Raw genomic sequence first — 15,136 nt, forward strand, 5'->3', positions numbered from 1 at the left:
TCACCAACGCACTGTCCATGGAGATACGACACCCATATCCATCCTGTCCTGCTTCATACACACACACACACACACACACACACACACACACACACACACACACACACGTGCACTCATGCATGTACACGCACTCATGCACGTACACACGCACTCATGCACGTACACATACACACACACACACACACACAGAAAAATGTAATCATGTGGAAATTACAGTCAAGTGGTGGAAGCCTCTCCATCAGTGCTATTGTGATGAACAGCGTGATGTATTGTCGTATTTATCTTGCCTCCTCTCCACCCCGGCGGTATCTCTGTAATGCCGTTAACCTCCATTACAGAGCAAAATCCCAGCGGTGCTTCCTCTAAAAAGACTCATTGGAAATATGATTTGCACGTGCACGTGCACGTGCACGTACACACACACACACACACACACACACACACACACACACACACACACACACACACACACACACACACACACACACAAGCACAATGAAATGGCCCACAAACTCGATGTGTCCAGTCCCTGGCTCCTGAAGTGGATGACAGCAGGTGGTCCATTATTTTGTGGCTGGCTGAGTTCAAAGCGCCGAGGGACTCTGAGGCTCACGAGAGAGACTGGCATAGTGCAGTGGACCCTCACATGTATCGCTTTAATGTGATCACATCAGATGCAACCAGCTGTCTGTATGGGCTCTGTTTGTTCTGTATCAGCTATTTCACTGGCATGAGGGTCACTCTCTCCTCTCCATGTGGCTTTGGCATCTCTCTGTGACGAGATGCGATTTAGCTGGATGACATCGCCGGCCGACATTTCAATTCTTCTCCAGTGAAATCACGCATCCCAGCGAGCACAAAACGTTTTTTCAACGTTGATTTTTAGTTTAAATCTGGGTGATATTGGGTTTGAACGTCTAAGACCTAATTTCACCCTCTTTTCAACCGGCTAAAATGCGGTTACAACGTCAACGTGTAAAAAAACACAATTTGGTTAATCATATTGTTAAAACATTTGTTGTAGCTTGGAATAGAGGCAAATTGGCATTTGTCCATTTTATTGTGTAACTGAGAGTTGAAATCTGGTCTACACGAAAACTACATTTCAACGCATTTTATGTCACATGAAATATCATAAATATGGGACTATATAGGCTATGTGGTGCCAGCAAAAAGCTTCCAGGACACAACTATGGTTAATAGTTTAGCGCAAAACAATGAATTGAGTTCCTGCAGCAACGCGCATGCGCAAGTACTTAGTCGCTAGCTACTAGCTGTGACTGACTAGACCAAAGCAAGTAGCCTATGCACCGGTCTGCACCAAGTGCGGAACGAGGTGCTCTGGGCACGCTATGTTATTGTAACAGACTGTATAGGCTCTATGTACCCCCTGAGTTGCTGGTAGTTAACCTCTGAAGCCGTACAGCCTATAGACGCTCACACACATGCGTGCGAGATAGAGTATATATGTGCCCGGCTCAATATTTGTAATATTGCAGGTTGGGCAGTAAACCAATAATTTTTCTTGCAGACAGCAGGCGGTTACCGCTGCCCCTCCTTTGTTTTAAATGTACATACAATGACAGCTTTGGCAGGTGCAGGTACACATTTATTTGATTTGGGTTTTTTTTTGCCACCACTGCCTGAAACTATTTGACTTTTCACTCAAACCGGAGAAAGCTGTGGAGGAGCTAGCTTTTTATGGGTCTTGTGAGAACCTCCCTTTGGTAGGTTAAGGTCAAGAAGGTTCTAGATGTTAGCCCGCCAGCGAGCAAGCAAGCTAAGCGCTTATCTACAATATCCACATTAGTCTGTGACATCAATGAGAACCGACACGGTCTTGCTGACGTGGCTTTTGGAAAGGCTACAAAGATTGATTAATTGAGTCTCTCAAACTGCAGTCTGCAGAATGAATTAACAGCGTGAGTGCTAAATGCAAACACTAATCACAGGGGTTCAGGCCACCAACATGATGTTCTGAGCAGTTACACTTTGGAAATTTGTATTAATGGAGACAGGTCGCCTTTTCTCTTTTGTAGCTGCTGGTTAATATGGTTGACTTGTTGCATTCATCTCACAGTTTATTAATTTCATAAAGATTATATATGTCTGTGTAATTTCATTTTTAGACATCCAGGTGATATAAGTTTTAAAAAGAATTCCATTTTAAAAACACTGGACTAAAAACGGTGGACACAATTTTCATATCGTAGCAGATTAGTAGTGGCCTTGGCGGAGAACTGCCCTGCGCTCTCTGAGTGCCATTTTAATTTGAGAGTGCTTTTCTGTATTGCTTCATCTTGATATGACTGCTGCGCTGCATACTTGCACTAAGTCAAATTCCTCGTTTGTAATCTGATTACTTACTGTGGCTATTAAAGTGACTCTTGAATCTTTTATTTGAAATATTACAGGAATAAATATCTCAAAAATGATGCTTGGAGAACGGTTACCTTTCGAACAATAAACATTTTTCAAGCTTTGATATCAATCAAATGTTAAATAGCCTAATTTAAGCATTCTGATAAATAGCAGTCATGTGACATACAAGGGTTTCATTTATTTTTTATTCATTCAAAAACAAAAACAAAATCTTTAAATGTGAGAAACAAACTGCAGAATTACTTATTCATAAACTATTCTTCAGTAATTGTGTCAATGTATGTACAAAGCTCAGAATATGTACAATGATCTGGCAAATGCTTCTGATTACTGATATGACATTGCTGAGTTACAGAATAGATTAGATTAAAGTTTAATGATCCCTGTGGGGAAATTAACCTTTTGCAGCAGTAAATTGTAATAGGATACATGAAAAAAGAATATAAATGAGAAAAGAGCATTAACAACTTTTTACTATTTAACTTTAAATTGATAATCTTGAATATTTCAGTTTTGTTGAGCGGTAATTGCAAGTGAGATCCAAACAGTGTTGCATAATGTGAAGTTAGTTAGTTTGGCCATAGTAACCACCCACAATGCTAGTAGACTGGGAAAAATTTGCTTGTTATCCTATTTCACACAAGAGTTGTTGGGAACCTACAGTAGCCTATTAGAGTGAGTATATTGCGTTAGCTCCGCCCACCCTCTCTGGGGTGTCACCACAGACACCCAGTTCATAAATGCTGCAATACTGAAAATGCAAAGGCTTCCATCAATGAGCCTAGGCTCAATCTCACCATTGTGTTCTCTGTGATAGTGACTTACCAGACATTTACTTTACTTACATGACAATCTTTGAGATTATAATTTTAACACACATTGTTTTTTTTATTGCAAGACATTTATTTTGCCATGAAGTAGTTATGATTTTTGTTTAGTTTTATTACAATTCTTCGACATTAAAATTATTTAACAGTTACCTGAAAGAATAGGACAACATATACTTCCCTAGAATATGTAAATATCTTATCTCAAATATCAATGAATCCTCTATCCTCTACTTTGAGAACAACGCAATCCGGAGTCAAATTCCTTATATGTGTACATACTTGGTCAATAAAGCTGATTCTGATCTGAGACAAACTAATGATTAGTCTAATCTGTGTGATTGACAAGAGAGATGATCAGCGGGGTAGAGTTTGCACCACCAAAATTTTGCCCGGGATTAAAGATTGGGTAGAGTTTCTCAGTGAAGGTGCAGCCAGTATAGGAGTAGATAAGAGATGCAGCATCTACGTCATAAAAGGAGACCAGACCCTCCTCATAATCCACAAACACCCCCACCTTCTGAGGCTTCGATTTCAGAGGGAGGACGACGTGAGGGTGAGTAAGAGCTTTGAGCTCATTTGGATTATTATTCAACCCTATTGCCCAGTAGCCTTGCTCAGGATTAATGCCGATTACTCCCTTCCTGTTGACCGACCCTCTGGCCACTCCTAAACACCAACAAGTTTTCCCTTTAACCTGAACCTCGTAGTAAAATCTCCCTGAAGAGAAGCTCTTCTTTCCTAAGACACCGGTCCAAGTAGAAAATCTCTCTGGGTTGTTTGGGAGATTCTTCTTTAGATCACCACGTTTTACTTGTTTCCCATCACCAGACAGGATGAGATTGGGATTTGCTGTATCAGGATCCAGAGTCACATCCACTTCATACTGCTTCTGCAGAGCCTCAAGCAGCAGCTTCTCCATCTCTTTCCCAAGAGTCTTCTCCAACTTCTCCACAGCTCTCCTCACAGTCCCCTCATATGATGAGCGATGGACACTGACCTCTGCCCAGTCCTTGGTGTGTGGAGGAGTGTTCAGGGATGGGAAGCTTTGGAGGAGGTGGAGGTGGTCTTCAGTGCGTGAGAGCTGCTCCACCTCAGCAGTTCTCTTCATCAGCTCAGAGATTTCCTGCTCCAACTCTTTGATGAAGCTTTCAGCATGTTTCTGTGTTGTTTTCTGCTTCTCTTCAATCGTCTCAATGAGCTCAGCCTGGCCTCTCTCCACAGACTGCATCAGAGCAGTGAAGACCTGCACACCGTCTGCTATTTCTCTGTCTGCATCTTTCCTGCTGAGCTCCACTGCATGTTTGATCTCCTCAATCTTCAGTCGTCTCTCTTGGATCTTCTGCTGAATCTCAGCCTCTGTCTTCCCCAGCTCAGCCTTCTTTCCTTCATATCCTTCCTTCAGAGGGACAAATTTATGTAACTTGTGGTCTGACTCAGTGCAGAACTGACACACACACATCTGGTCCGTCTTGCAGAACAGCTCCAGCGGTCTCTCATGCTTCTTACACAACCTGCCTTCCAGGTCCTCCACAGGATCGATCAGCTTGTGTTTTTTCAGGCCCGTCATTCTCTGATGAGGCTCCAGGTGAGTCTCACAGTATGAGACCAGACACACCAGGCAGGACTTCAGGGCCTTCAGCTTGGTCCCAGTGCAGACGTCACAGGGAACTTCTCCTGGTTTGGCACATTGTTGGTCTGGGCAGCTGCTGGCTTTCATTTGAGCTGACTTTCTGGACTGGGCAGCCATCTCTGATATTAAAGTATTGACCCGCAGCAGAGGTCTTCTGTCAAAGACCTCTTTACACATGGGACACTGGCACGGGGCATTAACATCCCAGTACTGTGTGATGCAGCTTTTGCAGAAGTTGTGTCCACATGGTGTGGAGACTGGATCAGTGAACACATCCAGACAAATGGAGCACAGAAACTGCTCTTCGGATAGGAGACTGCTGGCAGCAGACATATCTAGTAGACACCGAGACCTAAAGTGAAATAGTGAAATAATAACATTACTATACAGAATTATTGAATAATAATAATAGTTTAAATATTTAATTTGGATTACATAAAATAAAACATTTTTTGACTGATTTTTCAGCTACTTTCAAACAAAGTACAGACAGACACAGACACACACACACACACACACACACAGAAGTCATGATTGAGTCAGATCATTTTTGGATGAGCTTATACTATTTCAAGATGGAAATGAATCTGCCTTCATTAAAATAATGTGGATAATAGTAATTATGAAGATTATGCGGTCTAACTAGTAGCCTAGCCTATTTGTGATTGTTGGTATGAGGCCACACTTTGTCTATTGTGTTGTTGTTGATGTTTTTTGCGAAACAGACACACATTCTACATTAATTCACGAGGAAAGGCAGCACAAGAATACAAGGAATGAAACATGTTGCATCCACATTGTCTATTCTTGCGGACACCCTGACATCCCACAACCGGAAGTGGAGGAGGGGTGGGGGGTCACATGGCGGGTATTATACAGTCTATGGGTAAACAAACAAGTATTATCATTGACATGGACTGAGCTTCGGTTTTTGATCTGAATATGAGGTATAAGTGAAGCCGGAAGTTGACCGCGAGAATTGTATTTCTTTATATTTCATTTGTCAGCATTTCTGTATACTTGGATCTGATTCTGTGCCGTTTTTGTTATCCTGATTGGCTGAGCTTTAATTTTTAACAAGCATTTTCTGTGTTCCTCTCTACAGTCTGATGATCCAGCCTGTATTTACCTCTGGGTCTGGACTATAAGTAGCCTGGTAAACCAGCCCGTCACGTGAACTCACATTTCATTTGGTTCTGCATGACTGCTTACACACAGCACTGCCTAACTTCTATCTGTGTGGACATGAGGCTGCAGTGTTTGTATGCGCAAAATGGCGAAATGCCATGTTGTCAATTGTTATTGCTAACAATGGCTAGCCTGGCTAGCGTGACGGCGACGCAGAACCAAATGAAATGTGAGTTCACGTGACGGGCTGGTTTACCAGGCTAGACTATAATATACTGATTCTGTGCCATTTTTGTTATCTTGATTTGCTGAGCTTTAATTTTTTAACAAGCATTTTCTGTGTTCCTCTCTACAGATGATCCAGCCTGTATTTACCTCTGGGTCTGGACTAATAAGGCCTCTCACCTGTGTTCAGCTGACGGCCTGATGAAGACCATGCTGCTCCAAAAACATGCCTTTTTAATCTTCCTGTTGGTTTAGCCATGCTGATAAAGACTTAAATTAGACCTGTGGTACATTAGCTCTTCTCTTTTACACTTTGCCTGAAACGTCAGTCTTTTTAGTGTTCTTTTTCTCTCGCAAATCATTTTGACAGTTATTGGCCTATTTCCTGGTGGTTCATTGAAATCTTGTACAAACTGAACACGGTAAGTTTTCAGAGTTTGTGTTTATCGCTTTCTGTTTAAACACAGTATTATCTGCTGTACTCACCTCTAGTTATATTTCCTTTGGAGAGAAAGAAAGACGTTTCTCGACTGCAGCAATGTTGTTTCTGAGTTACTTTCACTTTCTACTCTTCAACGTGAGCTCACTGAAACTCCTGTTTCCAGTGGCTCCGCCTCTTACGGCAGCAGTTGCATTAGTAATCAGAAGATGGTGCTGTGGGTGGTTCAGTGGTTGTCTACTCTAGAGTCTACCAAAAGTTTTCAAAGTGGGAGACGGGCCTCCAAACAGTTTCAGGGGAGGCTCAGTGAATGGAAGTGAAAACACATGACGTTACTTATTATTAGTTATCAAAATAGCCTAAATGTGTGTGATTTGGTTAAAGAGACACAAACAAATATAATGCCTTCAGAGTAGACAGTAGACTATGTATTTGGTGTAGTAGAAGTAGCCAATGTCAAACAGCAATATCAGGCAATCTTGGCTCATTTGTTGAGTTGCAATAGGATAAAATGACATAATCATGATTACGGTCTCAGACTTTGAAAACCCCTGGTCTGTTTTTAAGGATGGGCTTATAAAGGGGCTTCTTTTGATCAGGATAGGGAGCAACACCAAGGCAACCGAGGAACACAAGATCTGATGGGTCAACACAGGTTTTATAAAAGTAATAAATACAATCTTGTTAGAAAGAGAAATAAAATACAATAGTTATAAAATCTTAACGAGGCCAACCAATACAGTTTGTCTTGGTTTCAGGACAGGGTGGGTGGGGGGTGTCTCCTCCAGCTGTGGTGCGATCAGAGATGAGTTCTTGGGCGTAGGCCTACTTACAGTAACAGCAATCTGCTCCCTCAGTCTGACAGCTAATAGACTCTGGGACAGGTGGCCAATATTTCAGGCTATTAAAGTGACTTCAATCTTTTATTTGAAATATTACAGGAATAAATATCTCAAAAATGATGCTTGGAGAACGGTTACCTTTCGAACAATAAACATTTTTCAAGCTTTGATATCAATCAAATGTTAAATAGCCTAATTTAAGCATTCTGATAAATAGCAGTCATGTGACATACAAGGGTTTCATTTATTTTTTATTCATTCAAAAACAAAAACAAAAACTTTAAATGTTAGAAACAAACTGCAGAATTACTTCTTATTCATAAACTATTCTTCAGTAATTGTGTCAATATACAAAGCTCAGAATATGTACAATGATCTGGCAAATGCTTCTGATTACTGATATGACATTGCTGAGTTACAGAATAGATTAGATTAAGGTTTAATGATCCCTGTGGGGAAATTAACCTTTTGCAGCAGTAAATTGTAATAGGATACATGAAAAAAGGATATAAATGAGAAAAGAGCATTAACAACTTTTTACTATTTAACTTTAAATTGATAATCTTGAATATTTCAGTTTTATTGAGCGGTAATTGCAAGTGAGATCCAAACATTCTTGCATAATGTGAAGTTAGTTAGTTTGGCCATAGTAACCACCCACAATGCTAGTAGACTGGGAAAAATGTGCTTGTTATCCTATTTCACACAAGAGTTGTCGGGAACGTACAGTAGCCTATTAGAGTGAGTATATTGCGTTAGCTCCGCCCACCCTCTCTGGCGTGTCACACACACAGACACCCAGTTCATAAATGCTGCAATACTGAAAATGCAAAGGCTTCCATCAATGGGCCATAGGGTCAATCACCATTGTGTTCTCTGTGATAGTGACTTAACAGACATTTACTTTACTTACATGAAAACCTTTGAGATGATAACTTTAACACACATTGTTTTTTTTTTTATTGCAAGACATTTATTTTGCCATGAAGTAGTTATAATTTGTTTCGTTTAATTATTTCAATTCTTCTACATTAAAACGATTGAACAGTTACCTGAAAGAATAGGAAAACATAATATTTCCCTAGAATATGTAAATATCTGATCTCAAATATCAATGAATCCTCTATCCTCCACTTGAGAACCACGCAATCCGGAGTCAAAGTCCTTATGTGTACATATTTGGTCAATCAATTCTGGTCAGAGACAAACTAATGATTAGCAGTAGTCTAATCTGTGTGATTGACAGGAGAGATGATCAGCGGAGTGGAGTTTTCAGCACTATAAATGTACCCAGGATTAAAGATTGGGTAGAGTTTGTCAGTGAAGGTGCAACCAGTAAAGGAGTAGATAAGAGATGCAGCATCTACATCATAAAAGGAGACCAGACCCTCCTCATAATCCACAAACACCCCCACCTTCTGAGGCTTCGATTTCAGAGGGAGGACGACTTGAGTGAGAGTAAGAGCTATGATCTGATTTGGATTATTATTCAACCCTATTGCCCATAAGCCTTCCTCTGGATTAATGCTGATTGCTCTCTTCCTGTTGACCGACCCTCTGGCCACTCCTAAACACCACCAAGTTTTCCCTTTAACCTGAACCTCATAGTAAAATCTCCCTGAAGAGAAGCTCTTCTTTCCTAAGACACAGGTCCAAGGAGAGAATCTCTCTGGGTTGTTTGGGAGATTCTTCTTTAGATCACCATGTTTTACTTGTTTCTCATCACCAGAGAGGATGAGATTGGGATTTGCTGTATCAGGATCCAGAGTCACATCCACTTCATACTGCTGGAGCCTCTTTAGCTCAACATCAACAAGCAGCTTATGCTTCTCTTTCCTGAGAGTCTTCTCCAACTTCTCCACAGCTCTCCTCACAGTCCCCTCATATGATGAGCGATGGACACTGACCTCTGCCCAGTCCTTCGTGTGTGGAGGAGTGTTCAGGGATGGGAAGCTTTGGAGGAGGTGGAGGTGGTCTTCAGTGCGTGAGAGCTGCTCCACCTCAGCGGTTCTCTTCATCAGCTCAGAGATTTCCTGCTCCAACTCTTTGATGAAGGCTTCAGCCTGTTTCTGTGTTGTTTTCTGCTTCTCTTCAATCGTCTCAATGAGCTCAGCCTGGCCTCTCTCCACAGACTGCATCAGAGCAGTGAAGACCTGCACACCGTCTGCTATTTCTCTGTCTGCATCTTTCCTGCTGAGCTCCACTGCATGTTTGATCTCCTGAATCTTCAGTCGTCTCTCTTGGATCTTCTGCTGAATCTCAGCCTCTGTCTTCCCCAGCTCAGCCTTCTTTCCTTCATATCCTTCCTTCAGAGGGACAAATGTATGTAACTTGTGGTCTGACTCAGTGCAGAACTGACACACACACATCTGGTCCGTCTTGCAGAACAGCTCCAGCGGTCTCTCATGCTTCTTACACAACCTGCCTTCCAGGTCCTCCACAGGATCGATCAGCTTGTGTTTTTTCAGGCCCGTCATTCTCTGATGAGGCTCCAGGTGAGTCTCACAGTAGGAGGCCAGACACACCAGGCAGGACTTCAGGGCCTTCAGTTTGGTCCCAGTGCAGACGTCACAGGGAACTTCTCCTGGTTTGGCACATGGTTGGTCTGGGCAGCTGCTGGCTTTCATTTGAGCTGACTTTCTGGACTGGGCAGCCATCTCTGATATTAAAGTATTGACCCGCAGCAGAGGTCTTCTGTCAAAGACCTCTTTACACATGGGACACTGGCATGGGGCATTAACATCCCAGTACTGTGTGATGCAGCTTTTGCAGAAGTTGTGTCCACATGGTGTGGAGACTGGATCAGTGAACACATCCAGACAAATGGAGCACAGAAACTGCTCTTCGGATAGGAGACTGCTGGCAGCAGACATATCTAGTAGACACCGAGACCTAAAGTGAAATAGTGAAATAATAACATTACTATACAGAATTATTGAATAATAATAATAATAATAGTTTAAATATTTAATTTGGATTACATAAAATAAAACATTTTTTGACTGATTCTTCAGCTACTTTCAAACAAAGTACAGACAGAGACACAGGCACAGACACACAGACACACAGACACACAGACACACACACACACACACACACACACACACACACACACACACACACAGAAGTCATGATTGAGTCAGATCATTTTTGGATGAGCTTATTTCAAGATGGAAATGAATCTGCCTTTATTAAAATAATGTGGATAATAGTAATTATGTAGATTATGCGGTCTAAGTAGTAGCCTATTTGTGATTGTTGGTATGAGGCCACACTTTGTCTATTGTGTTGTTGTTGATGTTTTTTGCGAAACAGACACACATTCTACATTAATTCACGAGGAAAGGCAGCACAAGAATACAAGGAATGAAACATGTTGCATCCACATTGTCTATTCTTGCTGACACCCTGACATCCCACAACCGGAAGTGGAGGAGGGGTGGGTCACATGGCGGATATTATACAGTCTATGGGTAAACAAACAAGTATTATCATTGACATGGACTGAGCTTCGGTTTTTGATCTGAATATGAGGTATAAGCGAAGCCGGAAGTTGACCGCGAGAATTGTATTTCTTTATATTTCATTTGTCAGCATTTCTCTATATTTCTATCTGATTCTGTGCCGTTTTTGTTATCTTGATTTGCTGAGCTTTGATTTTTAACAAGCATTTTCTGTGTTCCTCTCTACAGTCTGATGATCCAGCCTGTATTTACCTCTGGGTCTGGACTATAAGTAGCCTGGTAAACCAGCCGTCACGTGAACTCACATTTCATTTGGTTCTGCATGACTGCTACACACAGCACTGCCTAACTTCTTCTATCTGTGTGGACATGAGGCTGCAGTGTTTGTATGCGCAAAATGGCGAAATGCCATGTTGTCAATTGTTATTGCTAACAATGGCTAGCCTGGCTAGCGTGACGGCGACGCAGAACCAAATGAAATGTGAGTTCACGTGACGGGCTGGCTAGACTATAACTATACTGATTCTGTGCCATTTTTCTTATCTTGATTTGCTGAGCTTTAATTTTTTAACAAGCGTTTTCTGTGTTCCTCTCTACAGATGATCCAGCCTGTATTTACCTCGGCTCTGGGTCTGGACTTGCCCCTTTCGGAACTGCTAACATAGCTTACGCTACTACGCAGTCCCTTATTAGTACACCGCCGATGTAGCCTGAACAGGTCGCTCCGTCTGCAAAATTGTTCTAACTACTCGATAAAGTTTCGCAAATGAAATTTCAAATGTACTTACGGGTACTTAAGGGTTGTGTGAACCTCCGCGGATGATGTAGAAACACTAGCGCCACTAATAAACATGTTTAATCCCTCACTGAACCCCAGGTCTAATTTCTTCAAAATGAATCAGCTAGAAACACTCGTCTTCTTCTGCGCTGCTGTCATGGGTGGTGCGCAAAGCAACCATAGCGCTCGCTATCACTTCCGGCCCCTGGCGGCCGGAAGTGGCACTTTTGTAGTCTTTTGTAGTTTTTTGTAAGGTATCGGACTAGTGCCATGGCACCGGAAAATAGGGGAAGCTATTAACAGAATTACTGTAATAATCACATGGCTGGCTGTATGTTACTTTTTTTTTATAGCTAAATTATCGCTGGAAGATAAACAATGGAAAATAGGGGAAGCTATTAACAAAATTACTGTAATAATCACATGGCTGGCTGTATGTTCCTTTTTTTTTAATAGCTGAATTGGAGACATGTACTACCGGCCCCACAATATTTTTAAAATACATTAATAGAAACACATGACATTAAAAACATTGGCAAAGTCATGACAGATTGTAGAGTTTAGTTACTTTACAACAATATTATTCAAGTAGTACTTCAAAGTAATCATCAGTAGGGAAATAGTAGTAAAAATCAGGCTTATTACCTTGTCCATTAAATTTCCAAAAAGACCAAAGCAGGCACTTTTCCCATATCCAGTTGGCAGGACAGCAAATACATTTTTGCGGTATACCAATGCTTTTAAAATTGCCTTTTGTTCCACTTTTAATGGAAAAGGTGACACCTCTTCAATTAACCTGTCGACATCCATTCTCACGTGGTGAGGGCTTCTGACTTCATGTGTAATGTGATTGATATAGCGGTTCCGACCGCCAGGGGCCGGAAGTGATAGCGACCGCTATGTTTTTTTTTTTTTTAACCATTGACTTTTAATTTACAACTGTAAGGCAATCATCACAAGTGTATACAACTTCGACAAGCATGAACAGACACAAGGCAGCACATTCACACATAATACAGGACAGACGGGGGGAAACACGAAAAAAAACAAAAAATAAAAACAATTTAAAATAAATAAAACATAAGATGGCTAGAGACTTGTTAAAGATAAATAGAGGTCTTTGGTAAAATTCGATTTAATAAATTTCAGGGGCTTCATGTAGAGTTGGGTTTCATTAAAGTAGCAGGTAAAGATGGGTGGAGTTTTGATATATTTGCCCTTATGAATAAAGAATTTAGCTAAGATTAGTAACACATTGATCGTTAGGTCCAATTTTTTGTCTTCTAATATTACACCAAAAACAATACTATTATAATCAAGAACAGGCATTACTGTGTTTTTTCCATGTAACCAATCAATGAATTATTTCCAGAACAGTTGGGTGTGAGAACATGAAACAAAAAGATGCTCAGTTGTTTCAATATCACCTTTACAGAATATACACTCATTGCTCTCAAATCCAAATCTTAATCTTCAAAATTCACTGGAAGGGTAGAAGTCATTCATTATTTTGTAGTGAATTTCTTTTGTTTTGGGTGGAACTGGATATTTGAAGAATTTTGTTCTCAATCTACATACTGCTGGTTTGTCAAAAATATTCAAAATATTATTTCTACAAGAACGGGCAGTGTATAAATCATTTGTTAGAATAGACCTTGTGAATTGGTTTGAGCACCTTTTATCAAGAAAATGTATTCCATTGATAAAAAGAGTGCTGAGATGAGAACACAACAGAATCTAGCTGTGGCCGGACTGGATAATGATTTAAGCGATGTTCTGTTGAATCCTTTCGTTTTTATTTTAATTTGTTCTTTGCAATTGCTGCATGTATGCTCCGACATCGCGAACACGAAGCCTGCCTGCGCTTCCAAAACTCTTCTGCGCGCATCTTACAAAAAACTACAAAAGACTACAAAAGTGCCACTTCCGGCCGCCAGGGGCCGGAAGTGATAGCGAGCGCTATGGTTGCTTTGCGCACCACCCATGACAGCAGCGCAGAAGAAGACGAGTGTTTCTAGCTGATTCATTTTGAAGAAATTAGACCTGGGGTTCAGTGAGGGATTAAACATGTTTATTAGTGGCGCTAGTGTTTCTACATCATCCGCGGAGGTTCACACAACCCTTAAGTACCCGTAAGTACATTTGAAATTTCATTTGCGAAACTTTATCGAGTAGTTAGAACAATTTTGCAGACGGAGCGACCTGTTCAGGCTACATCGGCGGTGTACTAATAAGGGACTGCGTAGTAGCGTAAGCTATGTTAGCAGTTCCGAAAGGGGCAAGGTCTGGACTATAGGCCTCTCACCTGTGTTCAGCTGACGGCCTGATGAAGACCATGCTGCTCCAAAAACATGCCTTTTTAATCTTCCTGTTGGTTTAGCCATGCTGATAAAGGCTTAAATTAGACCTGTGGTACATTAGCTCTTCTCTTTTACACTTTGCCTGAAACGTCAGTCTTTGTAGTGTTCTTTTTCTCTCGCAAATCATTTTCAGTTATTGGCCTATTTCTTGGTGGTTCATTGAAATCTTGTACAAACTGAACACGGGAAGTTTTCAGTTTGTGTTATCGCTTTCTGTTTAAACACAGTAGTATCTGCTGTAGGCTACTAGTACTCACCTCTAATTATATTTCCTTTGGAGAGAAAGAAAGACGTTTCTCGACTGCAGCAATGTTGTTTCTGAGTAACTTTCACTTTCCACTCTGCAACGTGAGCTCACTGAAACTCCTGTTTCCAGTGGCTCCGCCTCTTACGGCAGCAGTTGCATTAGTAATCAGAAGATGGTGCTGTGTGGGTGGTTCAGTGGTTGTCTACTCTAGAGTCTACCAAAAGTTTTCAAAGTGGGAGACGGGCCTCCAAACAGTTTCAGGGGAGGCTCAGTGAATGGAAGTGAAAACACATGACGTTACTTATTATTAGTTATCAAAATAGCCTAAATGTGTGTGATTTGGTTAAAGAGACACAAACAAATATAATGCATTCAGAGTAGACAGTAGACTATGTATTTTGGTGTAGTAGAAGTATGTCAAACAGCAATATCAGGCAATCTTGGCTCATTTGTTGGGTTGCAATAGGATCAAATGACATAATCATGATTACAGTCTCAGACTTTGAAAACCCCTGGTCTGTTTTTAAGGATGGGCTTATAAAGGGGCTTGATCAGGATAGGGAGCAACACCAAGGCAACCGAGGAACACAAGATCTGATGGGTCAACACAGGTTTTATAAAAGTAATAAATACAATCTTGTTAGAAAGAGAAATAAAATACAATAGTTATAAAATCTTAACGAGGCCGACCAATACAGTTTATTTGTCTTGGTTTCAGGACAGGGTGGGTGGGGGGTGTCTCCTCCAGCTGTGGTGCGATCAGAGATGAGTTCTTGGGCGTAGGCCTACTTACAGTAACAGCAATCTGCTC

At 41.1% G+C, this 15,136-nt stretch overlaps 2 protein-coding genes across 3 annotated transcripts; both read right to left on the minus strand.

The window, feature by feature from the left end:
• Nucleotides 1-2,608: 2,608 nt before the first annotated feature.
• On the minus strand, nucleotides 2,609-6,753 carry LOC310785805 (E3 ubiquitin-protein ligase TRIM39-like). Its single transcript, XM_083646956.1, has 2 exons — nucleotides 6,682-6,753; nucleotides 2,609-5,194 (listed from the first exon to the last, which is right to left on the minus strand). The coding sequence occupies exon 2, from the start codon at nucleotides 5,173-5,175 to the stop codon at nucleotides 3,538-3,540; it is 1,638 nt and encodes a 545-aa protein (XP_083503082.1). The 5' UTR covers nucleotides 5,176-5,194; nucleotides 6,682-6,753; the 3' UTR covers nucleotides 2,609-3,537.
• A 975-nt stretch (nucleotides 6,754-7,728) lies between these two features.
• On the minus strand, nucleotides 7,729-14,416 carry LOC310785802 (E3 ubiquitin-protein ligase TRIM39-like). 2 transcript variants are annotated; one of them, XM_083646953.1, is made up of 2 exons: nucleotides 14,336-14,416; nucleotides 7,729-10,368 (listed from the first exon to the last, which is right to left on the minus strand). In XM_083646953.1, the coding sequence occupies exon 2, from the start codon at nucleotides 10,347-10,349 to the stop codon at nucleotides 8,703-8,705; it is 1,647 nt and encodes a 548-aa protein (XP_083503079.1). In that variant the 5' UTR covers nucleotides 10,350-10,368; nucleotides 14,336-14,416; the 3' UTR covers nucleotides 7,729-8,702. The 2 variants fall into 2 exon arrangements, with proteins under 2 accessions (XP_083503079.1, XP_083503078.1); XM_083646952.1 differs by lacking the exon at nucleotides 14,336-14,416 and adding an exon at nucleotides 14,024-14,107.
• Between the last annotated feature and the right edge of the window lie 720 nt (nucleotides 14,417-15,136).

The sequence above is a fragment of the Poromitra crassiceps genome (assembly GCF_964638095.1).
Source record: "Poromitra crassiceps genome assembly, chromosome: 11".
In the NCBI taxonomy this organism is placed as follows: Eukaryota; Metazoa; Chordata; class Actinopteri; order Beryciformes; family Melamphaidae; genus Poromitra; species Poromitra crassiceps.

What these genes read in the sequence shown, in the direction of transcription:
- LOC310785802 (XM_083646952.1), bottom strand. Translation starts at nt 14,055, where the DNA reads ATGGTCTTCATCAGGCCGTCAGCTGAACACAG. An exon ending in AGGCCGTCAGCTGAACACAG is followed by an intron (nt 10,369 to 14,023) that starts GTGAGAGGCCTA and finishes ATTTCACTTTAG; the next exon opens with GTCTCGGTGTCTACTAGATA.
- LOC310785805 (XM_083646956.1), bottom strand. Translation starts at nt 5,175, where the DNA reads ATGTCTGCTGCCAGCAGTCTCCTATCCGAAGAGCAGTTTCTGTGCTCC.